The sequence below is a fragment of the Wolffia australiana genome, chromosome 14 (assembly GCF_029677425.1).
Source record: "Wolffia australiana isolate 7733 chromosome 14, ASM2967742v1".
NCBI classification, from domain to species: domain Eukaryota; kingdom Viridiplantae; phylum Streptophyta; class Magnoliopsida; order Alismatales; family Araceae; genus Wolffia; species Wolffia australiana.
The window spans coordinates 7,128,252-7,155,435 of NC_135848.1; the positions used below are offsets into that span (position 1 = coordinate 7,128,252).

The 27,184-nt window shown below is 41.3% G+C and overlaps 2 protein-coding genes across 6 annotated transcripts; both read right to left on the reverse strand.

Annotated features, from left to right (window-relative positions):
- Positions 1-2,155: 2,155 nt before the first annotated feature.
- LOC144712167 (lysine-specific demethylase JMJ706-like) lies at positions 2,156-18,112 on the reverse strand. Of its 3 annotated transcripts, none has more exons than XM_078586365.1 (10): positions 17,877-18,112; positions 16,548-16,920; positions 7,928-8,084; positions 7,612-7,831; positions 7,430-7,483; positions 7,076-7,155; positions 6,740-7,017; positions 6,007-6,375; positions 5,229-5,428; positions 2,156-2,572 (listed from the first exon to the last, which is right to left on the reverse strand). In XM_078586365.1, exons 2-10 carry the CDS (start codon positions 16,801-16,803, stop codon positions 2,369-2,371), a joined length of 1,818 nt encoding a protein of 605 aa, XP_078442491.1. In that variant the 5' UTR covers positions 16,804-16,920; positions 17,877-18,112; the 3' UTR covers positions 2,156-2,368. The 3 variants fall into 3 exon arrangements, with proteins under 3 accessions (XP_078442491.1, XP_078442489.1, XP_078442490.1); XM_078586363.1 differs by having other exon boundaries at positions 17,851-18,112; XM_078586364.1 differs by lacking the exon at positions 7,430-7,483 and having other exon boundaries at positions 17,851-18,112.
- A 274-nt stretch (positions 18,113-18,386) lies between these two features.
- On the reverse strand, positions 18,387-20,660 carry LOC144712430 (histone acetyltransferase MCC1-like). 3 transcript variants are annotated; one of them, XM_078586696.1, is made up of 6 exons: positions 20,480-20,660; positions 19,917-20,068; positions 19,628-19,769; positions 19,021-19,120; positions 18,707-18,935; positions 18,387-18,616 (listed from the first exon to the last, which is right to left on the reverse strand). In XM_078586696.1, exons 2-6 carry the CDS (start codon positions 20,003-20,005, stop codon positions 18,445-18,447), a joined length of 732 nt encoding a protein of 243 aa, XP_078442822.1. In that variant the 5' UTR covers positions 20,006-20,068; positions 20,480-20,660; the 3' UTR covers positions 18,387-18,444. The 3 variants fall into 3 exon arrangements, with proteins under 3 accessions (XP_078442822.1, XP_078442823.1, XP_078442821.1); XM_078586697.1 differs by having other exon boundaries at positions 18,387-18,613; positions 19,917-20,073; XM_078586695.1 differs by having other exon boundaries at positions 19,917-20,073.
- Between the last annotated feature and the right edge of the window lie 6,524 nt (positions 20,661-27,184).

Below are 27,184 nucleotides of genomic sequence, written 5' to 3' on the forward strand. Positions count from 1 at the left end.
ATGTTTATTGGCATTAAATTGATTATAAATGTGTGTTAACAAGCCTAAAATAATTAAATTTATTTATACAATGGTATTTTGAATTTCACTATTTTTAAAGTATTTTAATGGTTTTTATGAAATTTTTGGCATTATATGCAAAGAGATATCATTTTTCAATTCAAGATATATATATATATATATATATATATATATATATATATATATATATTTATAATATTTTAGAATTAATATGTATTTTGGAATTATTTAAATGCTTGTTGAATTTTCAGTCTTCCCAAATCAGAGGAGAGAAAAATCAGAGGATGAGAATGATACAAATTCAAATCAAAATATTTCAGGATCCATAAGGATTTTCGGGCTAAAATTTTGGGTGTAGCATTATTTTTTCTGTCTCTTTCCATCTATATTGTTGGATCTATAAACAGAGATGGATTTTTGTAAAAACTATCTTTGGAGTCACTTCCTCCTAGAGAGACTGATTTATAGAGAGTGAGGATATTGAAATTCCATCAAGGTGTCGTTGGTGTTTTGAGTGATTATGGTAGATAAATAGAGAATTAGAGAGGGTGAGCCACATCAGCAAAAACCTTGATAGTTCAGAGATAGTTATGGTAAGGTTAATCTCTTGCCTTATATTGGTTTCTCTCTTCACATCCCTTGAGTTAAATCTACATCCTTATTTTTGTCATCTTATTCTCATCACCATCTTCCATCCGCACACCCTACCATAACCATTTCTGAACTCAATCTTGATCTCATCACCTTCGTCTCATATAAAACCCCAAGTCATCTAGTCCATCATCCTTTCCTCTATCTCACAACCAGCCGCTTCCATCACATCCATTAGTTATATCATTTAAATTTCTTCTTCCAACATTCAATTTCACCATCATCCATCCACATGAATTCACCCATTTCATCATCATATCTTGTTATTCATCTTCTACATCCATTGTCACTTCACGTCTTCATCTATCTCACTCTTACATTTCTATTTTGATCTATCCACATAATATTATTCATATCATCCTTATTACATAATTATTATCACCCTCTTACCATCTCTTATTCATCACATCACAAGCTCTTACTTCATACATATTTCCTCTCATCCCTCTTGAATCATCATTTAAAGAATATTTAAACCCTAATATACATTCCCTGTAGAGACGGCCATTGTTCATTGCTAATTAATAAAATTATTTAATGAGTAATTGTCAATAAATTGTTATTGATTAAAATATCAACATAAAATTAAGACCCTAAATTTGAGTTCATCAAGTATACATTAGTGTGGATACATAACAAGTAAATTGTGTATTCTCTTTATGGATTATGGACAGCATTCATAGAATTGATCTTGTAGGAATCCCTAAATTGGTATTATATCTATTTGTCAATCAAAGTGATTCATGTTATGAGTATGTATGTGGTCACAAACATGAGATACCAAAGACACCTTATAAATGGGCAGATGTGTTTTGACTATGATCTGTGAGTCTTGAACCACTTGATTCGAATCATTCATATCCTTGATGTAACAAGTCCAATAAGGTGATTGTGTGGTTATGAGGGGATGATGCACCATTAGAATAAAAGGAGATGGAGTGGAGGAATAAGATATCATTAAATTCTAGCTGAGGTTGTACAATATCCGAGAATATAATTTTTAATGATTTATTTTCACATAAGTACTGACTAACATGACCTATTAGGGTTTGAAAGTTATCCGCACCTTAAATTATTATGGAAGTCTCAGGTAAATGAAGGATTATGCCTATATGATATTTTGTGATGATATGGTTCCATGAAAGAATTGGCATACTCCTTGAACCTTCTAGAGCATAATGTGTACATTGGAACTCTACAAGGTTCTGCCTATGTCAATCAAATTCCAAAAATGATTCACTGATTCAATAATGATTAAATGATTGATTTATAACTTTAGGAATATGTTTATCCTAAAGTTTGACCTATCTTCTTTAATTTATTTGTGTTGAATTATTTTATCTTTTTTTCTTGACATTCCATATCATTCTTGATTTCCAAGTATTGGAAAATATCACTTACACTGGAACAAAACATCAAATGTAAAAGCTGGTCAGATCCCAATCCGTTTGTTCGCCTGTTTTTGTCTATTTGATAAATCTGATCACCTGCTGTAAATTTGACATTAATCTATAAAAATTACAATGATCATCTAATGGGGATCTATGTCCATAATGGATATCTAACTTTCCAAATTATGACAGTCTGATCCAAGCCATAAATTTACTTCAAGAAGCAAAGTACACCCAACAAATGGGGCCCATGATAGCTCTCAAGGCCCAAAGAATGTGAGGGGAATGTACTTGGTACCATGGGGTTAGCAGTCGTGGAGCTGCCTTCGGGCCCGTTTGTTCGAACTCTGGTTGATAAAATGACCAGTCAGTTGACCCATCAGGTAAGCCGGGGCTGGCCGGACTAGTTCAGGATTAAAGAGCTTGGAACTTGAGAGCTCCCTGGTCTCTTCGGTCTTAAAGGACCTCTGCTTCTCCCTCAGTATCTCGTTGTCAGAGTCCTCCATTTTCTACAGAAAATAGAAATTAGAAGAAACACAAAAATCTGTTGAGAAACACCCCGATTCAACATATAGACAAATAAATAGATAGAGAGGAAGATATGTAGATAGACAGACTTATAGATGTAGAGAGAGACACTGATAGACACAGATAGATACTGAGTTGGATAAATAGATAGATAGATAGATAGATAGATAGATAATAAGACCAAGACTGAGAAAGATATACTAGATAGATAGATTTAAGAGTAAGAGTGAGACTAGGGAACTCAAAAGTCAAGTGTACTTCAGCTAGAATAAGTGGATATCCAGAATAAGAATATAAAGTGTAGAACGGCCCTACTGGGGCTTGAAATTGGTGTACGTAGACTGGCTATACCGTGGAGGGACGAAGGGCCAAAAACTATATAATGAATGATTTGAGGGCTCAAGACTCTCTGACTTTAGAGCGGCGTAGTGGAGTTCGGACAGTATTTGAATTTATAAAATCAAATGGTCAATGCTTGACTACCTCTCCCGGCTAAGGGTATATGGGGAGTATCATAGATAAACCAGGTGGACAACACGTTACAAGGCCAAGAAGACAGGACAGAAAAAACTGGTCAAAAAGAGGTCAAGAGTTTAAAATCAACACCAAACCAACCTGTCAAAGAATGGGGCTGCTGAAATCACTATGGGGTGAGACAAGAAACTACTCCAATATCACGGCAGACCAGCCAGGAAAACATCAGAATATACAATGAGAGGACCAGTACTAGACTGGCCACCTAGAATGAGAGCCTTAGCAAGACACTGTAACTTAAAAGAAAAAGAGAGAGAGAGGGAGGCAGATAGATAGATGATAGACAGAAGGATGGATGGATAGATGGACGGATAGATGGATGGATAGATTGTTAGATAATAATCGACAGACAGAGAGCAAGAGAGATAGACACAGAGAGAGGTGGAGAGAGAAATGCAGACAGAAAGGGACCGAGAGATACAGATAGAGAGAGAGAAGAGAATGAGAGAGGGATAGACAGATAGAGAGAGAGAAGAGAGGGGGAGAGGGATAGACAGATAGAGAGAGAGAAGAAAAAGAGAGAGGGATAGACAGATAGACAGAGAGAGAAGAGAGGGGAGAGGGATAGACAGATAAGATAGAGAGAGAAAAGAGAATGAGAGAGGGATAGACAGATAGAGAGAGAGCAGAGAACAAGAGAGGGACAGAGAGATAGAGAGAGAAAAGAAAGAGAGAGGAATAGATAGATATAGAGAAAGAGAGAGAAGAGAAAGAGAGAGGGACGACAGATAGAGAGAGAGAGAATAGAAAGAGAGAAGGAAGACATATAGAGAGAGAGAGAATAGAAAGAGAGAGGGATAGACAGATAGAGAGAGAAGAGAAAGAGAGGGATAGACAGATAGAGAGAGAAGAGAAAGAGAGAGGAATATACAGATAGAGAGAGAAGAGAAAGAGAGAGGGATATACAGATAGAGAGAGAAGAGAAAGAGAGAGGGATATACAGATAGAGAGATAAGAGAAAGAGAGAGGGATATACAGATAGAGAGAGAGAAGAGAACAAGAGAGGGACAGAGAGATAGAGAGAGAAAAGAAAGAGAGAGGAATAGATAGAGAGATAAGAGAAAGAGAGAGGGATATACAGATAGAGAGAGAAGAGAAAGAGAGAGGGATCGACAGATAGAGAGAGAAGAGAAAGAGAGAGGGATAGACAGATAGAGAGAGAAAAGAGAGAGGGTTAGACAGATAGAGAGAAAAGAGAAAGAGAGACGGATAGACAGATGGAGAGAGAAGAGAAAGAGAGAGGGATAGACAGATAGAGAGAGAAGAGAAAGAGAGAGGGATAGACAGATAGAGAGAGAAAAGAGAGAGGGATAGAAAGATAGAGAGAGAGAAGAGAAGGGGAGAGGGATATACAGATAGAGAGAGAGAGAAGAGAAAGAGAGAGTGATAGACAGATAGAGAGAGATAGACAGACAGAGAGAGAGAAGAGAAAGAGACAGAGATAGACAGATAGAGAGAGAGAGAGAGATAGACAGAGTGAGAGAAGAGAGAGAAAGAGGGAGGGACAGACAGAGCGAGAGAAGAGAGAGAGAGAGGGAGGGATTGACAGTGCGAGAGAAGAGAGAGAAAAAGAGAAAGAGGGAGGGATAGACAGACCGAGAGAAGAGAGAGGGATAGGCAGAGAGAGAAGGATAGGCAAAGCGAGAGAAGAGAGAGAGATAGGGGGATAGATAAAGCGAGAAAAGAGAAAGAGAGAGGAGAGAAAGAGAGAGAGAGAGAGAGAGAGAGGGATAGATAAATTGAGAGGAGAGAGAGGTATAGATAAAGTGAGAAGAGAGAGAGATATAGAGAGAGAAAAGAGAGAGAAAGAGGGAAGGATAGACAGAGAGTAAAAAGAGAGAGGGATAAATAGAGAGAGAGAGGGATAGATAGATAGGGAGAGATAGACAGAAAAAGAGAGAGAGAGAGAGGAATAGACAGAAAGATGGACAGAAAGAGAGAGAACGAGAGGGATAGACAGGGAGAGAGGGGATGATACATAGAAAGATAGATAGATGGATAGATAGATAGGAAAGCACATAGATTGAGAGAGGCAGATAAATAAAGAGAGATACAGACAGAAAAAGAGAGATAGACTGAGCAAAAGAGAGGGAGAGCACTCACATCATGAAATGGATGAAACACAGAGACCGAGGATGCAGTCGCAGATCCAGAGTCTGTATCACTCCAATGGGGTTGGGAAGGTTGCAAACAGAGAACAGTCTGAAGCCGAAACCATCGAGCCACATCTTCCATTTCTACAACCTCCTCTCTTGTGAAAACCATCTTCTCTGGTCCACAGCTGCAGCTGTTCCTCTCCATTCCTGCACTTTCACAGGATCAAATGAAGAAGATAAAGGAGAAGAAGATCAGAAGAATAATAGTAAGATGTCGACGAGAGATTAAAAATAAGAATATCAGTAATAAGAAGATGCTGAAGAAGAGGGAAAATAAATAAGAAGATCAAGAAGAAGAATAATAAGATGTCAAAGAAAGATATGAATAAGAATATCAGGAATAAGAAGAACACAAAGAACAAGAAGGAAAATAAAGAAGAAGATCAAGAAGACGAATAAGATGTCAAAGAAGGATCAAGAATAAGAATATCAGGAAGAAGAAGACCAAGAAGAAGAATAATAAAATATCAAATAAAGATAAAGAATAAGAATATCAGGAAGAAAAAGATGATGAAGAAGATCAAGAAGCATAAGTTGATACCAAAGAGATGATGATGAAGATGAAGGTGGTGATGATGATGAGGGCAAAGAAGAAGATGAAAATAAGAAAAAAAATATCAAGAAGAAGAATAAGAAGATAAAAAATAAAACGATCAAGTAGAAGAAGAGAAATAAGAAAAAACTCAAGAGCAAAATTAGAAGAAAGCCCCAAGGAAAATCAATACCATGCTGGAGACAGACTGGGTCTGGATGGCAATTGCACAAAACATACGCAATGAAGCAGTCTCGCTTGCATATCCCACAGAGAATGGTGCCCTGTAAGATCGGGATTATCGAGGTTCTTGCCCCAGACTTGATTAGAGCCTGACGAGCCTGCCGCTGATGGTGGATCAACTGGACAAATGAAGAAATGGTGCAGTGGGCAGAAACATGGGTCAACCTCCTCCTGTAAAGAAACATTGCCTCATTGCAGAGGAGTTCTTCATGGGGGAGAAGGGGAGCCTTGTTGAGAAGAGCGTATCGTTGGCTTGCTGCTGCCCCGAAGGAGAACCACTCACCCACCGCGAAGTTCACTGCCTCCCCACAATTGAATCCTGATAATTTCAATAAAACCACGGAAGGGATCCAAGTTCAGTGGATCTAAAACCAAAAAAATTTAGATTCAGTTACTTAGAAAGAACTGATAATTCTCTCCTTTTATCTCCTGCTCTTTCTCTCTCTACCTTCTCTCTGTTGTTCTCTCTTTCTATCTTCTGTTCTTCTCTCTACCAACTCTCCCTCCCTCCTCTTTCTATCTCCTGAACTTTCTCTCCACCAACTCTCCCACCCTCTTTCTCTTTCCATCTCCTGAACTTTCTCTCTACCATCTCTTGCTATCTCTCTCTCTCTTCCATTTGTCTTGACATCTCTACCATCCACCCACCTATAGCTGTCTGCTTGGAAGGGAAAGAAACTCACCATGGCTAAAACCAGCATGATAGGCCCGGGGAAAAGTTATCACAAACTCTCCAGGCCTTTGCACAGCTTTGTAGACAGGGACACCATGTTCCATTAGAATAGATGGGGGGAACATTGTCGTCTTCTCGGCAAGAATATTGGATGCTTCTTCTTCTTTCTCTGATGGAAAAATTTGGTGGCTGTAAACATGCTCCTGCACAACCCTCTCCAGGTCATCAGCAGCCTGCCCCGGAACCCCGTACCATGTTTTTGATGCCCCACAGTGATGATAATTTATACTGCCAAGGTTTCCCATCAAGCTTTTGTCGTACTAAGAAAGAGTAATTTGATGTGTACCTGTAGAGATAGTGATCTTCTACGTGCCAAGCAAACATGCTGAAGAGCATTCCTATGTAAAGCATTGGATCGGTCACTCCCTGAAAAACGAAAAATAGCACGATGTCTGAGAAAGGTATAAAGAACCAGAGAGAGATCAAGAGAGAAAGAGAGAGAGAGAGAGTGAGAGAGAGAGAGAGATGGAGAGAAAGAGAGCGAGCAAGAGAGAGCAAGGGAGAGAGAGAACTAGACAGAGAGAGGAAGAGAGAGAATGTGTGTGTGTGGGGAGAGCAATAAAGACACGAGGGAGATAGAGAGAAAGATAACGAGAGAATCAGAGAGATATAGAGAGAGAGTGTCATTCACACGACTCACTGGTATGGCCTTTTTCAGAAGTCGAAGTATGGAATTAGGCAACCGAGAAAATGACTGTACATTTTAAAAAAGATGAATTCAGTATTGATAATCATCTTAAAAAGGTAAATACCAATGTTGGGAAACATCTGAATCATCTTCTTCTTGTTCTGTTAGTGACTAACATCGAAAAAAGGCCATACCTTAAGGTTCCATTTGCTTCGTCCCAGCTGATCGCCTAACGAAGATGAAAATGCGCTGCCATCAATATCACAAGCGTATTCAACACAATCTGACCTCCCCTGAGATATTTCACGCCAAAACTCCTGTTCCATAAACTTGGAAGGAAGACATCCTGCAGTACTATACTTTCTATAAAACTCCTTGCTCGCCATCTTCTCGAATTCACGGAATGTGTAATTTCTGACAAGTCATCAAGCCATATGTAATGCGTTTCAGTAATGAAATGAGAAAACAAGTTCTTTCCACTCTCCATCCAGCACAAGGAGGATCACTTACTTTCCGCTCATGAAAAAGGTGAACTTCTCTTCTGTATTCCAGTCTGCAAGTCGAAATGGCTGAACTCGCGTGGTGAATCTGAATCCAGCTTTCTCTTTCATCAGCACTTCACCGGCCGGGACAGAAGCACTTAAAGGGGATACAATCTTACATATACCTAGCATATCAGGGATTAAGTTAGCATCAATAAATCTGAAAATTGGAGCAGAAGGAGCAGTGTATCTCATAGAGACCTCAGGTAAGTCTCCCTTGGAGAATCTTGAAAGGGTAGAGAGAGAGAGAGAGAGATAGAAGAAGCATTGGTTGCAGGCCCAGACAGGATCCTGAATACCCACCAGGAGGATCTCCCAGCCGGTAGGGAAGAACTAAAAGTATTTTAAGGGAGATACAGTAAAACTAAAGACAAAAATACTCCTATAAGGGGATGGGGATTGTATCAGTATCACACAGTAAAAGTTCATGGCACATTCATAAATGGTATCCAACTCTAGACTTTAACAAACAATGCACCGGCCATGTGGTGATGATACATTCAAATAGTATGAAAAAATCTTGACGCCTCAACCATTTAATTGTTTCATTTTGTCCAGATTAGTAGCAGCAGATGTTTTTAAATATAGTCTAAAGATGAAGATTAAAGAAATCTACCCTACACTGGTGTTACCATCCCCGACCCATTTCAGCGGTTCTGGTTTGTTGCAAGTAGGACAATTTCCCCTTAAATAGATGGAATCCCCCCCCACAAGTACCATGTAGACAGTTGGCTAGTTTGGCAAGGAAGGAAGCAGGAAACACAGCGGAAAGGGTCAATTGAATACTGGAACACTCCCTAGGGAGATTAAGTCGTCGATCTGGGCCTGTAGCCGTCACTGTTCCTCTGTTGTCTTCAGATTCTCTTCCACTCAAAAGACTATCCTTGATAAAGGCCTACATCAAGTCTCTACACAAAACTACTAGTCATTGCATACAAATGTGATGAAGTTGACACTTTATTTCTGAGAAAACTTAAATGAACTGAAAAGGAGGTAATCAGATTCCCCCCCAAAAGGAAACAAGAAGCAGAGGGGACTAAGAGAACCATAGAGCAGCATTTGGTACAAGAAAAAAAGGGGGAACTTCAGCGGCCAATATAGTCTACAGACGGAAGATGTCTGGAACTAAACATGATCGGGAAATTGTGAAGTGGACGACGGCACAGAAAAGCGGTCATTTGAGTTTAATAGCTGGGGGAAAGGCGAAGAGCAGCATGAAGAAGACGGTCCAAATGCTGACTCCTAGCTCATGAGCACCAGACGTGGAGATGCCTGCAACAGAGATGGCGCACAGGAAAGCGGAGATAAATGAAGGTGGGGAAGGTCCTCTACTTAGCCACCAAGTAGAGGAGGTTTCTATAAAGGTGGGATTGCAATGGACCCACGAGGGGGCAGGGGAGACAAACGTTCAATCATGAAGTGTACTTCATGGAATGTTTGCAGGCTCCAAGATGAGCGGAGAAAAGGGGTGATAAGAAATCATCTGAAAGAATGGGGAGCCAGAGTAGTATGCCTGAAAGAAACTATGCTGGAATCTTGTGAAGCTAGAGTGTGGAACACAGTGGGCTGAAGATTTCTTGAGGGATTCTTGGCGGTCAATGCAGTTGGATGCTCTGATGGTGCGGTGGTAGCTTAGAATGATACAGTGTTTTCAAAAGTGGAAACCTGGTCGGGCCAAGCGACGTCAGCAGTCAAGTTGAGAAGGATAAGTGATGTTTTTGAGATGGTTATAGCACCAGTATATGGCTCAGCAAATGCCACTAGGAGGAGCGCATTATGGGGTGAGCTGGGAGAAGTGGTATCCAACTTCCGAGGGTCTCCAATGCTGTTTGGGGGCAATTTCAATAAGACGCTAGAGGCGAGTGACAGGCCAAATGACTTGGAAGGGCTAGACCTTGACTCGGCAGGCTTTTGGTCATTCATAGCCAACGCAGACTGACAAGAAATGGGGTCAGTGGACTGTGTGTATGGTGGAGGAGCATGGCTGGAGGCGAAATGAAATCTAGATAAGACAGGTTTCCAAGTTCAGGCGAGGTGGCAGAAAAGTTCCCAAATGCAGACGTGAGATCACTGCCAAGACCATTGTCAGATCATACTCCCATTGTGTGGGCGACAAATGAGATATTCAGGCGATACACATATTTTCAGATGGATAAATCATGGTCCATGAAGTCAATTTTAGGGATGAGATAGAGCAAGCATGAACTGCACAACACAAAGAAAGGTCAGAAATAGAGACGATGGCCGAGAGACTGAAAGGGTTTTGGCAACATTTGATGGGGAATCAAAAATGAGTTTGGGAAATCAGGAGGAAGAAGAGGAATGAAACTCTAGCCAGAGTAAAGCAACTAGATGTGTTGAAAGACATCAGAGCTCTAGCCAGAGTAAAGCAACTAGATGTGTTGAAAGACATCAGAGCTCTAGCCAGAGTAAAGCAACTAGATGTGTTGGAAGACATCAGAGCTCTAGCCAGAGTAAAGCAACTAGATGTGTTGGAAGACATCAGAGCTCTAGAGGGAGAGGAGGCTCAAGAACACAGAGGATGGCAAGGGGTGGTGGCAGAGGAAGACAAGAAATTAGAGATGGACTGGAGACAATGCTTGAGACAATTATGGCTACGCGCAGGAGACCTGGCAGCAAATGGCAGGAGACGTACAAATCAAATATTGAGAATAAAGGTGGGACATTGAGAACACATTGGATCACAAGCGGTGGGACATGCCATTGCAGACCACTTCCGATCCTTCTCCAAAAAAGGGGAATGGAACCGGTGGAAGTGGTGCGGTAAGGGGGAAAGATAGTGAGCCCTGAACATCAAGCAGAACTGATCTGTCTGTTTTCAGAGGAGAAGGTCAAGGCGTCAATCAAGGGGCTGAATGGGGAGGGAGCTCCAGGTCCAGACCGCATCCCAGTATTCTTTTACAACGAGTGTTGGAATTTGGTTGGACCGGATGTGATGGCCACGCTTGAAGAATTTAGACAAGGAAGAGGGAATATGGAGAAGATCAATAGATCATATTTGCTCCTCCTGCCGAAATGTCAAGGGGCCAACAGAATTGAAGATTTTAGACCCATTTCACAATTAAACTCTATCTATCTCATTATTGCAAAGGTGCTGGAAAATAAGCTAAGGGCCAGGATAGCTTTCATTCCAGGTAGACTCTTGGTTGACAGCGCAGTAACATCAGGTAAAATACTAACTGCATGGAAGAGGAATGGTACAAGAGGGTTCATGTGGAAGGTCGATTTTGCCAAGGCTTACGAATCATTAGACTGGGAATTTCTGTGGCCCTCTATGAAAAGGAGAGGTTTCCCTAAGGAATGGATCATCTTGGTGAAGAGATGCATCACAACTCACTCCCGCATGATGCTGATAAATGGACGACCAGAAGGAGGTCGAATCCAGCCACAAAGAGGGGTGCGACAAGGTTGCCCATTGGCACCATTATTGTTCATCCTGGCAGTGGATGCGCCCGCAGTATGTACCGATCAGGCATGCTCACAGGGATTGTTGTGAGGCTATATACAGTCCAACCACCAAAATGGGATTCCACCGCTCCAGTATGCTGATGATACCACCTTCTTCATTGAAGGTTCAGCGAGTGAAGCAAAATTGAAATATCATAATTGATCCATTAGCAGATTTCTTGGGACTACAAATTAACCCAAATCAGCCTTTTTGTGCAACAGCCTATCTCCAGAAGAGGAGACAGCGCACAGAGATATTGAGAACACTGATTGGGAGACTACCAATGAGGTATTTAGGCCTGCCACTGACAAAATGGAGGATGGCAAGAGCAGATTGGCAACCAGTCATTGAGAAGGTGGAAAGACGATTGGAGGGGTGGCAAACAAAGGTGTTATCAAGAGAGGGTCGATTAGTGTTGCTGTGATCAGTACTCTCATCTGTTCCCATATTCTACCTCTCAGTTTTCAAGATACCAACAGGAATCGGGATGAGATTAGAAAGCCTGATGAGACGCTTTCTATGGAGAGGATTTGGGCCGGAACAAAGCAAAGGACTTGCGATGGTGGCTTGGGACAATGTATGTCGTCCCACCAAATTGGGAGGTATGGGGGTCCTACTCATGCAGAGTAGGAACATGTCATTATTATCTAAATGGGTGGAGAGAATTATGATTCCACCGGATGATCCTGTCATCAAATTACTAAGAGACATCTATGGCAAGGGACTGAATGGGGACAGAAAGGCAGAACCCTATCATGGGGCATCGCCATTCTGGCAAGGGCTTAGACAAATCTTTCCACGAGTACGAGGATTCTTTTCTGCCAAGTTAGACGACAGGGCAACATTTCAATATTGTAGTGATGCATGGTCGGCATGAGGCATCTTGAGTGAGATTTTCTCTCGTCTGTATGTGCTTGCACATAATCAAAATGCCCATGTTCAGGACGGTAGGGATAGGGCGTGGACACTGATAATTTTTTTTTTTGAAAAGACGTAGACACTAATCATACAAGGTGCCTTATCCAACCAGCAGGTGTCTGAACTCATGGACATGCAACAATCCTAATCCAATTAAGACCAAATGACGGAGAGCAAGATGGTTGGGTAGGTCAAATGGCCCCTTCTCAATCCAGAAGGCCTACGCAAAGATCCGAAGGGGCAAGAGGAAGATAGGTCACTAATCCGAGCATGGAGATTCATAGGGTGACAAAGAGAACTACTGAAGGTGAGGATCTTTGGTTGGCTGCTACCACGAAGAAGACAAATGACAAGAGTCTTTCGCAAAAGGCTATATCTGGATACATTGTTGAAGAAGAAGAATACAACCATCTCTTCTTTGAGTGTTCATTTGCTCGCACGATTTGGGCCAGCCAGATATTATCAAGTGTGAAGGTGACATCTGAAGAGACTTTCTGGGACTCACTCTAGAATCGCAGAGGCAGAGGAAATGAAGGAGGAGGCCAAGCATTGGTAGTGTTGTGGGCCATCTAGTTGCATCGAAAAGAGGTGTTGTTCAGAGGAAGAATGGCTTCTACAGATGGAGTCATACACGAAGAGTAGGGTTTAAAGGTGACATGGCTCCAGCGGGAAACCAACAAAGGAGGATTTGAATATGATTGGATTGATGGTGAAGTGACTGTAAGGTCCTGATGGGGGGGTTCACCGATTCATCAGGTGTTCACCCCTTTTTTTATATTTCAAAAAAAAAAAATTCCCTCAAAATAAGGTAATTGAATCAATTCCTAGAGACAAGACATGATAGAAACCTATATCCTTCATAATCAGCTTTGGCGACTCATGATACAATCCCCAAACCTCACAAGGGGTATTCTTGTGTTGACCATAGTGTGGTTCCCTTAAAATATTTATAGCACTCCCTAAAGAGGGCTGTCAAGAACTCATTGCATTGGCTGGTAGATCATCCCATAGGAGGTTCAGACACTGATTCAGGTCTGCAGCCATTCCAAATTTTTTCTTTCAATTGATCAGGTCAGCCAGAACCCTTAGTTGAACACACATCTGTAATCTGTAAGGTCATGTATAAGGCCTTATAGGAAATTACCATTCTATTTTTAACTAGATGGGCCCATTATCTTCAGGCCTAGTTCTCTGTTGTGTAAGTTGGGCTTTCCCACCTATTGTTGAGTACGAACGTCTAGTTTTCCCTCATTACCTTTAAGGCAAGAGGTGCAGGAGCGTTGATGGCAACTGGAAACTCAAAGTACAACATGGTATCGTAGCCAACCAGTCACCACTCGCTCTGCTGACTCCTTCTCCCTCCAACCATCTTCAGGACTAACACATCTGAAAATCTGCCACTGTGACACTTACATGTCAGAAATAAAGAGGAGCTACTGAAGCCACAATGTGATTCATCACCAGAGAGTGCTTCCATGGCAAAGATCAGCACCTACAACTCATTCAACAACTGACAATTGTGACAGCTGCTGAACCAGCAGCGAGACACAATATAGTGATCCGAGGTCTGATGTGTATTGCCACCATTCTTGGTGCTTCATTTGGAAAGGGATTTTTGAGCCGACTTCTCTTTCATTTCTTTGGAAGTTTGAACAACCAACTGGGACTTTCCATTCTTCAAGAGAATGAAGCTGACTGGGAGGAGACCTACCTTGTCCATTCTAGTCAAAGTCAACCCCTTCGAGAAGGATGAAGCTGAGGAAAAGGCTGTCATCCAACATATTGCAGCGCTAGCAAACCAGAGCTTGATTGCCATGGTGGATCCTAAAGCCCTGAAGTTCACTGGATTCAACCTGAGGAATGGGATTCAGTATATTGAACTCATATTGACAGGATGAGATTGAAAGAACATTTGGTCAAAGAGAGAAAACAAATGATCCACTATATGCCACCTGGGAAAAGATGATGCAAAATCCACCATATGCCACCCGGAAAATCAAAGAATATACATTTCTGAAACTACAGTAAGCATGGGCACACCAAACAGAAGCATTGGCATCTGCAGAATCACCAAAACAAAAGAGGTCAGACCAAAGTGGCAGAAATGACACCTGGTGTACATGAAGCTGTTCTACAACCTCCTGTGCAAAATCAGAGATTTACACCTTGAAGGAGGAGCTGTTTGAAAAGCTGAAATCCATGCTCAATCCAACCTCTATGACATGGACCTCAAAGTACATTTTTGATTTGCTTTTCAAGTGACCGAAACTATTGCATTTCCAATTGGATACTGGACTCCAGGGCCAAGACTATCGCACTCCAATTGGTTACTGCTGATCTCAGGGGATGATACTTCTGACGTGTCTTCTGATTACCAGATTCCAGTCCCTGAAGAATGCCCAGTAGCACCAGAGAGTGGAGGGGTGGCAACAGCTAGAATAGAAGATTCTGGTGCAGAGGATATGGGTGACCCACAACTGACTGATGAAGGAGAGACAGCCGACACATCCTTATCAACTCCAATAATATCTCACAGTTCAGAACGAGCTGCAGAAATGATGCTGACGATTAATTACTCATGGCCGACAGATTTCCCTGAGAAAAAAATGTACGTACATGTTCTAAGAAACCACTGTACCACATGAATCCTTAGGTTCGTATAAACATCTCTTGCCTCAACTGCAAGCTTTCAGAGTAACACTGAACTCTAACAGTATCCCAAACAATGTTGATGAAGAAATGGGAGATGAGAAATGAAAAAAACCAGTGGATGTGGAGATGACTGCACTTCTGAAGAAAGCAACAGGGACTTTGTTCAGATTACCACCAGGTAAGAAGACAGTCGGTTGCAGGGGGGAACCCGGGGGAGAGACAATGCCTGGCCAGTAGCAAAGGGTTACACCCCAGATGCATGAGATAGACTATGGTAAGACATTTGCCCCTGTTACCAAACTCAGCATGGTGCATATACTTTTTGCACTTGTCGCAAATGTTGGATGGAGCCTCTACCAATATGATGTGAATAATGTTTTTCTCCACCAACAACTGGAGGAAGAATATATGCAGTTACCACCAGGATATTACTGACAGCTGCAAGGGTGAAGTTTGTGCAAGCTGTGAAGCACACTCTATGGGCTTAAGTAATCCCCTAGAGAGTGATTTCAATTGACATGAAGAATCTGGGGTAATGCCAAGAAACGGTGATGATACACCGTTCATTACTGTGTCGGGAAAATGTGCTATTTTTCTGGTCTATGTAGATGAGATTGTCATGACTGGGGATAAGAAAAAGAACTCTGCAACAATCCTCTACCCTCGAGGGTATCTTAGACATTTTAGCCCATTAGGGGCTCTTTAGTCATCTGATGTTTATGGTAGACTGCTTCCTTTTCTTATAAATATGTGTAGCCCTCCCTTGAGGAGGCAGTCAAGACTTAAGGTAAGATCGGTCTCTTAGCTCACAATCTCAATCCTCCCTGCCTCGGTCCCATCTCCTTGACCATCCAGAGATCCCTTATTCCTGTGATCATCTCACCGGATCTTCAGCCAGCTCCCCTCATATCTGATCCCTACCCCTGCCGTTCAGTTCTCTTCTAGTCTCCGATAATCCCCTTCCCCGTGATCAGCAACCCTTCGCTGCGTCATCAGGCAGCTCGTCCCTGGTCGATCCCTGCCTCCTCTGTTCAACCCCTCCTATCATTCCTGTTTCTACTCTCCTACCCCGGGAACTCCTACCTTGCCTCGCCCTCTACTCCCCACCCGATATGCACCCAGATCAAGGTTCTTATCAGAGACACAATTCATCAGTGACAAGAAGCCACTATGATATATTCTAGCTGTCAGCAAAACAAAATACCCATGGTAATAACCAACAATATTTCAAGAAGGCATCATTCAAGTCAATGGGCATAGGAAATTGGCAAAGTGAAAGCAGTCCAAAATAATAATCTACACTAATCCCCCACACTAGAAAAAACGGAGAGGACGAGATTAATGATGATAACAATAACAAAGACACCAGGACCTTTCCCTCGCTACTATTGTTACTCTTTGGAGAAAATGCTTACGTCCATAAATTTTAATATGGAAAAAATAACCCAAAAATCAGCATACGAAAATAGAAAACGATAACTTTTTATTTCAGATGTGTGATCACTAGAAAACAAATAGCAATGTGACACACCAGGGATCAGGAGATTACCAAATTTGGAGGCCACGGGAGATATTTTTTGCAAGAAGACTAGAGGATCTTCAAATTCATCCTTTGTTGGGCAGTAAACGGGACATTCCGGTATTTTGCCAATCCATTCTGAATCAGGCATCGGCTCTTCTTGTTTCCACTTTCCCGAGAAATTTTTGTCACTTGAAGGCCTGCTGTATTTTGGCAATCCATTTCGAACTTTCAGTCCAGTAGAATGCAAAGCAGAGTTTTTCAGAATATCTGCCGCATAAGGCATCAATGACCCTACGAGAGACTGTTTTTCATCCAACTTTTTTAATAAATGAGCCCTTTTCTGATTCAGAATGAGCAGCCCATTATCCACATCTCTTGACAAGAAATCTGGGCCTTCCACCTAAAAGATCACGGGAGTTAGATACAATGGAATTTTGGGATCAAGAAGAAAGAGAACACGGATGTTCTCATAGAACAGCCAATTAAACTGAGAATCGAAATTTCATATATGTATATGTGATACCGTTAATTAATGCGATTTCCATACGTTGAGGATATCTAAAGCTTCGAACATTGGTGGGATTATTTTTAGCGAAGCATCAAAAACATATGAAATGGAAAGGAACAACCTAATCGATGTCTATGAGCATATTAAAGTCGTCTATAATCTATTCTACAAGTTATCATTTTTTTGGCCGTCCGAAATAAGGAAACAGTGGACTTTATGAAAGGACTCCGAAAAATCAAAATCTCGTTAATCTTCTGAAAGTAGTGACAAATATATAAGTTAAAGTTTTCTCCTTAATATACATCGTCACATTACCAAACTAGGAGCAATAGTAACATCAGATCTTTCTTCAAAAAAAATCAGATCTTCTATCCCAGAGGTCGAAGCCAAGTGTAAAAATATAGAACGGGGACCCCCGACCAGATAAAGAGCACGTCTAAGAGAAATTCTCCGATTCATCCTCAAGAAAAATGCAAATCTCAGACCAAAACGTCCAGAAAGATAAAAACAGGGAAGAAAAGAGATAGGAATGCGGGAATTCAAAATTTTGAAGGTACATACAAATAGATTTTAAAAGTTTTCTCCTGTTCTTAACCTACATTGTCCCATTACCCTGGAGCAATAGCGATATACGATCCTCAAATCCCAGAGTTTGGCCCCAAGTGCAAAATTACATAACGAGGGCCCCTAACGGAGTAAATAGCAGGCCTAGCAGAAAATTCTCCTACTTTTGGGCGAGAATAATGCAAATCTCACACCACAGCAACAAGAAAAGTGAACAGATGTAAGTTAAAAACTAAACAAAATGCACCATTATCTCACCATCTCAGAAAATTCGTCGAACGTACCGCCGGACCAGCATTACCCTCTCTGCGGCAAATTCGACAAATTTCCTCCGCAGGCTGAAATTTCCACTCAAATCCAAGCCCCGAAATCGTCCTCTCGCAAGCCGACTGCACCAAATTTCCCGGGAAAACCGCCAGCGAAGAAGATCGACAAAGACCTGCTCAAAAACCGCATCTCCCAAGAGATAAAACGGATGAACAAACAAACGAACAGAAATAAAAATAAAATTTCAAAGCGACCAAGTTTACACATAAAATTAATAAAAAAGCGGTAGTCGGATCGAAATTATAAAACTACACTCGCCCCCTCCCAGCCGTCCGATCTCACGCGAACCCCATGACCCGGTGTACGAACGAATCCCGACCGTCCGTTAATCCCGATCGCCAGCTGGCAGATTCCGCGCGTACGCAGCTGTCCCGTGCGAAGCACTACGCACCAGCCTAACGCCAGCGCGGAAAGGCGGTTGGCCAAACTTAACGGCCATTTTCTCCTCCCAATGGGCGGAAGCCACGTGGCATGTAATTCACATCAATAAATAATGGAGTAAAGTTGCAGATTTATTTTCTGACATTAAACAAGCCCACAAACTCCATCCTGAGCTCGGAGAAGAGAGCTCATTTCCTTGCCATCGCTTCGTCTTCGACCCTTTCCGACGCCGCCGCCTCCACCTTTCCTTAACGCAGCCGCCAGGGAGAACGCGAGCTCCTTCAAGAAGGCCGCCACCGCCGCCACGATCCCCCTGCTACACCACCCGACGATGATCCAGATCAATAATTTAGAAAAAAAACAGTAATTAAGCCTCTAATTAAGGCACTGATTGAAGCTTGATTACCATGGCGAGCACGGAGATTTGGGGCTTTCCAGTAAGTAGACGAAGAGGTACGCGTCAAAGTGTCGACTTTGGATGTAGTAGAAATTGGGTAGCCTTTTAACTAGCTTAAAAAGCATCTTTCGGTAAAAGATTATCGCCGGCTCGTTGTAGAAGATGACGTGAAGATAGATCCCAGCGCAACTCACGACGGACAACGCGTATTTCATCACTTCTTGAACGAGCCTGGTCGCTGCAACCCAAATTCATGATTCAAAGCGAGATGAAAGCTAAAACCATGATCAATTCAGATAATTAATCATAATGGTGAAAATAACCTATGCCATGGTTGCGATAATGCTCGACGACCCCCAGGGTCAGTATGTATACCAGTGTCTTCTCAGAGCCCGAAGAGTCATATCTAAACGAGCCTGCGATCTGTAACATCACACTATCAGATGGATACCGTGGGTATGGATGATTTCGTTATCATGAAAATCCCTAGATATGATAATTAGTCAGGGAGTGACTAGGGTTCCTGAGGAAAACAATTAGAGAGAGAAATTAATTTGGTGCGGCTTACAGATCACAAAAATCGCACTATAATATCAAATGTTCAGATGGGTGCCGTGGGTTCGGAATCAGAAATTTTCAGAAGACTATATTTGGGTAAATTTCATCAACATGTCGATTGTAAGGTTAGATCATGAGCTCAGATATGTGCCATCGGTTCTGGCCCATGGCGCATATTGTAGAAGTGTACATTCAGACTAAGTTTCATTTTTAAATTTCATGACCTGGTCGACCACAAGGTAAGATCATGAGCTCAGATTAGTGGATCATTAACTTTCACAAGAGCATAATCAGGCTATGTTTCATATTTCATGAAATTTTCAGTCCAGTCTGACGTTTCATCATAATCATAAAGAGTTGAAGGTACAAAACCTCGGTTTCTTTTGCTGGGACCAACCGAGTTGTCACGAATCCGACGAGTTCTTCGTGGCCATCACAGCAATTGGTATCAACGGCGGCCCAGGACACAATCCCCCAGCCATTGACCACATTCAAGAAGAATTCAAGCTCGTATCTGACAGATCATGACATATAAATTTCAATACTCAAACTTTAATGACTAAATCCATACGGCAAATAGAAAGATAGATAAATAGATCAAAATTTTATAGGTTTTATATAGTATTTAATGCCCCCCAATAGATGTTTTGTGGGTGCCAACCTTATGGGAAATAAACCTGCGTGGATCTGTTCCAGAGCTTGTAGATCTGTGGGACGAACAGGTCGGTAGACGATCTTACTCTCAATCATGGATGGTTCAGATTTCGTCTCGGGCCTCTGTGATTGTGCCCTTTTCCATTAATTTCACATAACCTAACCTGCGATTGATGAGTTAGAACGAAACTAACAGACTGATACAACGAATCGCGAGAAAATTTGAGAAATACCGATTAAACACTGTAAGAAAGAATTCATGAAAGAAACTCTAACTGTAGTTACCGTGCAAGAATCGAATCAAATAATTGATCATTGCTGACGTGTTGACATATAATGTGGATTGTTTTTTGTTTGATATAGCCAATAAATGGCCGACTGGGTTGCTCACGGGTGAGGAGAGCGGCGTAAACATGGAACTATCGTTGTAATTAAATTACAACAGGCGGCGATCGAGATCTCAGAATCGATTTGTGACGAAATTTTCGAGGTATCTCGTGCAAGGAATGGGGTCGGCATGTGAAAAATCGAAAGAATGATCGAATTCAATCCAGCGGAAGACATTTTTACCAATTTTATAGAAGGGGCTCATCTATCATTCACGTCCTGCATGCTGCTTCTCCGCGTTGGCAACCAAACAAACGAGATTCTTCGCTGTGATCAAGGAGAAAGAAATCGGAAACCGCTGTAGAAATCCTTCGTCGCCAAGATCCAAACCCTAGCCGGATCGCCCGAATTGATCGTGGGAAGAAGACGAAGAACCTTAAAACCCTTCGCCGCGAACGAAGCGGATCGTTGACGGGAAGAAGACTCGCGTCAACCGTAATGGATGACGGAGGACGACAAATTTTTGGAATACGGACTACGGGTAACGGATGACGACAGCATTGGATGACGGATATGACGTTAGTAGATGGCGAGTGACGGATGACGCGCACTAATGGATGACGAATAATTACGGTAGAAGATGACGAGTGACGGATGACGCCAGTATTGGATGACGGATAATGACGGTAGTAGATGCCGGGTAATGACGGTATTGGATGACTGGTGAAGGATGACGATAGTATTGGATGACGGATGATGACAGATGACGACGGTATTGGATGTCGGGTATCTGATGACGACGGTATTGGATGACAGATGACGACAGTATTGGATGACGGATGTCGGATGTTGACAGATGACGGATGACGGATGACGAACAGTGACATAAATTAAAGTGAGGGATAGATAGAGAGAGAGAACGGGGACTAGTGTTTGCCCATCCTGTTCTGTATGATGATATGGGGACAGATGATGTGTGATGATTTGGGATGGATGCTGAACCAGATATAGGAAATCTAGTGCTTGTCTTCTAAATGGATATCAGTTTCTTCTAAATGGATATCAGTTTCTACAGTACTAATATTTGACGATGTCATACATTTTGTTCTCATGGAATGGATGACCATACCAGATATTTTACATATGGTGTTTTTTTTATATCTTACATGTTAATAATAACTATATACATGATATATTGTTAATACATTGGTTACATGTATAGTAATATATGCATAAAATTATTTGGTTTTTGTGAGTTGCAACCTTGTGGTTCGAGGCACCGAGCAATGGCTGGGCGTGGGCAAAGGCGAGGCAGTGAGTGGCATGCAGCAAACGAGGGATTCCTTCTCCTCCATCTCCAGGTATCTCGTTTGGACTATATTTATAAGAAATCAATAATATAATAAATAATTGAATAACATATATATATATATCATAAGGATGTATTAATTTCCACACACTTTCCAATTTGAGACATCATATTTAAGGTATATTTTTTGACACACTTTCCCGTTTCACACACCATATTTAAGCTCATACCATAACTTGGGTCCACACTCACTGGTACAATTAATCATTAATTCAATTAAATTGTGAATTTTTAAAAATTTTATTTAAAAGTGGGTAAAATAAATATATAAATGGATTAATATGTTTTCCACCACATTTGGGAGAAAAATCATCACTAGATTAGTTGTTTGAATCTACAGTTCTTGATTCTAGTTATATTAAAAAAAATCATTAAGAAACAAGAGCCAAAAAATTACAAAATTATTCATAATTTATATTATAACAGACGATAGTGTGGAAAATACAATGGTAATATTGAATGATATTGAGATTAATCTTAACATGCAGAGGGTAATAAAAATATAATTCTTGTACCATATTTAGAAGAAAATAATGGTATGACAAATATTAAGACAACATAGATTATTGTTTTATAGAATCTTAATTTTTACACACCTTCCAGTTTGACACATTCTATAATTTAGTAATACTTCAATTAACTTACAAAAAAATTAATACAATAAAATTCATTAAGAAATATATTTAATAAATTAATTTTGATTTAACATTAGAGAAAATAAATAAATGTACTAGTAATATTTGTTGTCAAAGGCATTTCAGAAAAACTAATGCATTTAAATAATTATTTGCATCTATATTTTTGGGTTATTTTTGTTATTAATATAACATGATTAAGAAAAATAAAACGAATATTATAAAATTATATATAATCCTTATTTTATTAGCAAACGATGTGAATAATATACTTAGATTACGCTAATGTCGAGTTAATTCTAACATGAAGATGATAATATGTTGGGTTCTAGAGGCCATGATATGGATGAACATGATAATCCCATGCAGCAAACGACTTAAAACAAAATATTGATGACATCAATAAAAACATGAAATGAAGCAATTGCGCATGGATCGCATATGTGATTTCTTGAGTCCTCAAGCGACACAGGTCGAGCTGCTCATTTGTGCAACCTCCAAACATATCCATGCGATCCTTGGCACGTCGAATATCATCCTTCACCTAGGCAAGCTTTGTTTAACCATTGTCATTATGACATCCCAATTGCATCGGGAATGGTGAGGAGCCATGGGGAGAAGGGAGAAAAAGGGGAAGGCCCCTAAAAACTATTTTGGCTTTGGTGAATTTCATTTAGGGTCTTCGTCTATTGATACTAAGTGGGTGTTTTTGATAAAAACTCCCAAAACGTAAGTATACCTTCTGATGTGTAGAACACTCTAAGCCCGTGTTAATGACTCCATCATCCCAATAACCTTCATTATTGGCCTTCCAAATTAATTAACTATATCATCATATATATTAACTAATGTCGTATCGATTAAACCCCATCGATAGCTTGAGTCTCCAACTCGTGGAGTGCTTAGCTACACCTCGTGTTGTAGAAGATATGAAGCAGTATGTATCGACTCACTCATGGAACATGCTCGTCATTGATTACTGTATTTACTTATTGTCTTCCTTGAGTTGTCTCCTCTTATATCCAGGCCAGACAATCCCATCTTGATGCACCAAATTAATTTTGTTTGGAATCTCAAGACTCATATGTCTGATGAACTAGAAACTCGGGTTAAATATCTCGTTTAAGGCTTATAGTTTATACAACAATATTTATAATTTTCTTATGAGTATAGAGTAAGTAAGGGTTGAATCCATAGAGCAAGAACTGATTGGTGAATTTTCATCTTTCATTCATTTTTTTCATAGTTTTTATTTTGAACAAAGGAAAAAAATCTAATTTTATGAAATCAACTAGCAAAAAACAATTTAAAATAATTATAGGAAGGTGAAAAAATATTAATCCAACTTGATCTAATTTATTTTGATTTTATAGAATAACTTTAAGAATTTTATTATGACTTTATAATAGAAAATTACCAATTAAGGCTCATTTTAAAATACCTTAGCCAACACTAAGGGAGTGTATGATGATGGTGGGCAGAGATTGAGGTGAATAGAGTGGAGCAGATGAAAGAGATATTGTGTTGATTGTAACAGAGTTGATAGAGGATACATGCCAACAAGCGTTAGAGGGGGGACGAGTGAAAATGTTTTTACCTTTTCTGGTGTGACGAAAATGGAGCTGCGTACGCATCAGCAAGCAGTAGAATTGAAGGTGGTGTAGGTGATATTGTAAACCTATGCCATTGTCAATGATAACCTAGAAAAAATGACAAAGATGTAAGTCAGAAAGACGAAGATCATGCTAACCTAATTGTCACTTACGCAACAAACTGAGTGGTACTTTTTCTTCAAGTGTCATGATATGAATGTCGCTCCTTCAATCCTTCGCTTTTGGAGTACAAGAACGAACCCAAACAAGATTTTGAATGAGAAAATCACTCCGCTTATCATAATAATGAATAAAATCTAATGCTGTCTTTTTCATAATAAACGGGGGTTCTATTTATACATCCAAAATTTAGATAGAGGAGGAAATGTGAAATCACCCTCAAAATTTCACCATGAAACTGTTGGGTTCTAGAAGACTAGATCTGGACGAAGAAATCAAAACGATGCGCAGCGGAAGACTCTTTTGCGAATCGAACGACATCAACGAAAATATTAAAATGAAGTACCTTTGCACGAATCTCATTCGTGATTTCTTCAATCCCAAAGCGAGACGAGTCGAGCTGCTCAAGTGTGCAGCCTCTAGATGTATCCACGCGGTCCTCGGCACCTCGGATCTCCTCCTTCTCGTTGAAGAGCCCCGTTCTTTCTCCGTCCAAAACTTAAGTATATCTTCCAACGTCCAAAAGGCCATTTGCGTGTGACCCTCTAGGCCCATGTATCAGTCTAGTTAACAACTCCAGCAGCCCAATAACCTTTATTGGCCTTCCAAATTAATTAACTATATCATCATATAGATTAATTAATGTTGGATCGATTCAACCCAATCGATAGGTCGAGACTCCGACACGTGGGGTGCCAAGCTACACCTCGTGTCCTAGAAGATACAAAGGAGTGTGTATCGACTTACTCATGGAACCTGTTCGTCATCGGTTACCGTGTATGTATAATCCCTCATCCACTTGACGCTCCTTGGACAACTTAGGGTATGGTCAACTTTCAAACCCTAATCTATCATCCGAGATAGTACTGATGCATTTGAAAATCATCGGAGAACTCTTCTCCGATATTTCACTACCTTGGCCAAGGACTTCGTTGCATCGTCTTCCTTTAACTGTCAACTCTTATGCCGAGGGTGGACAATCCCATCTTGACCACTCAATCGCCTTCGTGTACTTCTTGATGCACCCGAACTAAGACCGTATAGAATCCCATGATTAGAGACTCGTTGGCCATAGCCAAAGTATAACCGTCCATCCACAAGACGTCTTTGGTGTCTCAGGTCTAAGGACCATTTACACAACCGTGACATGAATCAACCTGATTGACAGTTCAGTATAATACCATTCAGGGATTCGTACGGATCAATTCAGTGAACTCTTTCCACTAAAGAGCACCCACTATCTATCCTTAGTGTCGCCACACTAATGGCTACGGGACCGGCCATACTCATCATATGAGTGAGGCTAGATAGTGTTATTCTATCCAGATACTTCGATGTCCTTTTCACGTATCCTTCGAATTGGAATGTTTAGAACACATGCTCAAAGACTAGTGATCTCCATATTATGATCTCATCATAATTCACTAAGTCCGATCATGTATTCATGGACTTCATTATATGCATCACACGTACACTATAATGAATATGTTCTATTAATGTACACGGAACGAGATGTGGAATGTGTGATTGGCTTGCCGGCCACATATATTTCCATCAGAGGTGTCGAGGCCTTGCGGACGCCATTACGGCCACCTCCACCGACGCTTGGACCGTCGCAACCTCCTCCGCCATTGACGCAGCCGGCGCCTCCTCTGTTAGTGGGGACTCTGCTTGTGAAGGTGAGACCGGCTCGGCCCAGGGCTGAGCATGCGGCTTTGGCTGGTTGTAGGGATGAGCGTGCGGCTTGGCCCGGGGCTGAGCGCGTGGCTTTGCCCGCCCGCGGGGCTGAGCGCACGGTTCTGCTCGCGGGGCTGAGTGCGCAGCTTGGCGCGGGGCTGAGCACGTGGCTCTGCCCGCCCGCAGGCCTGAGCACACAACTCTGCCCGCGGGGTTGAGAGCACAGCTTGGCCCGGGCTGAGCATGTGGCTATGCCCACCCATAGGGCTGAGCGCGTGGCTCTGCCCGCCCGTGGGGCTGAGCACGCAGCTTGGCCCGAGGTTGAGCGTGCAGCTTGGCTCGGGGCTGAGCGTGTGGCTATGCTCGCCCGCGGGGCTGAGCGCACAGCTCTGTCGGGGGCAGAGCGTGCGGCTTGGCCCGGGGCTGAGCGCCTGACTCTGCTTGCCCGAGGGGATGAGCTCGTAGCTCCCGCGGGGATGAGCTCGATATCGATATCTGTCTCAATGTCGTCATCCGCCTCCATCTCAGAGGGGAGGATAACGATATTGGATATCGGTGTAGAATATCGGATTCTGATATCCAACTTAGAAGGGTTGTATAAAAATTTAATTTATTCATTATCAAGCAGTAGTTAGAAAAGTCAACGTGCGGAAGAGGTTTGATGGGAATTTTTTATTTTAATGTGGGGCACATTTAATATATAAAGCTCAACTTTTTTTCCTTCCATATGGGATAACGACACGATTCCGAGTTTAACATCAAACTTCGAATCCTTTATCCCATATGGAGAAAAAAAGAAAAATCGGGCTGTATTTGGTGGACGAAGTATTAACATATTAAATATATAATATATATAACTGACTTAAAATATATTATATATTTATAAATATATTACTATATCATTTAATGAATATTATACCTTGTTTAATATATACATATCATGATTTTTACTTTCTTCCATATGGGATAACAGGATTTGAAGTCTAATGTAAACTCCGAATCCAGTTATCCCATAAAAAACTTGCACTATATAAATTAGCTGGGATTGAAAATATAACAAAATCGTATAGCCTTAGATGTATTTAAATCATTGAAAACGATGATTAATATATTTTTTTATGTCAATACTGGACATTGATATCCGAATACTGGTTCCGATATCTGGTATCCGATATCCAGATCGTCCTTACCCCTCCGATATCCATCACTGATATTCGTCCACATCTACAAGATGGATACTGACCGATATTCGATACTAGATACCCTCCCAATTTTCTTGTCGATATTGGATATCGACTGTCCTATATCGGATATTAGACATATATCGGTTGGACAAACACTAGTTGATGCAACGTCGCAGAAAATCCTCTCATTGGTTGTTAGTCTGGTGGACATCGCGGTTGGCAACACGGTGTTTTACCAATGATCTGGAAGGTCCTGGACGAGACTGACATTGGAGCAGTCAACATGAGGGGGCGAGGGCGCGATCCCACAC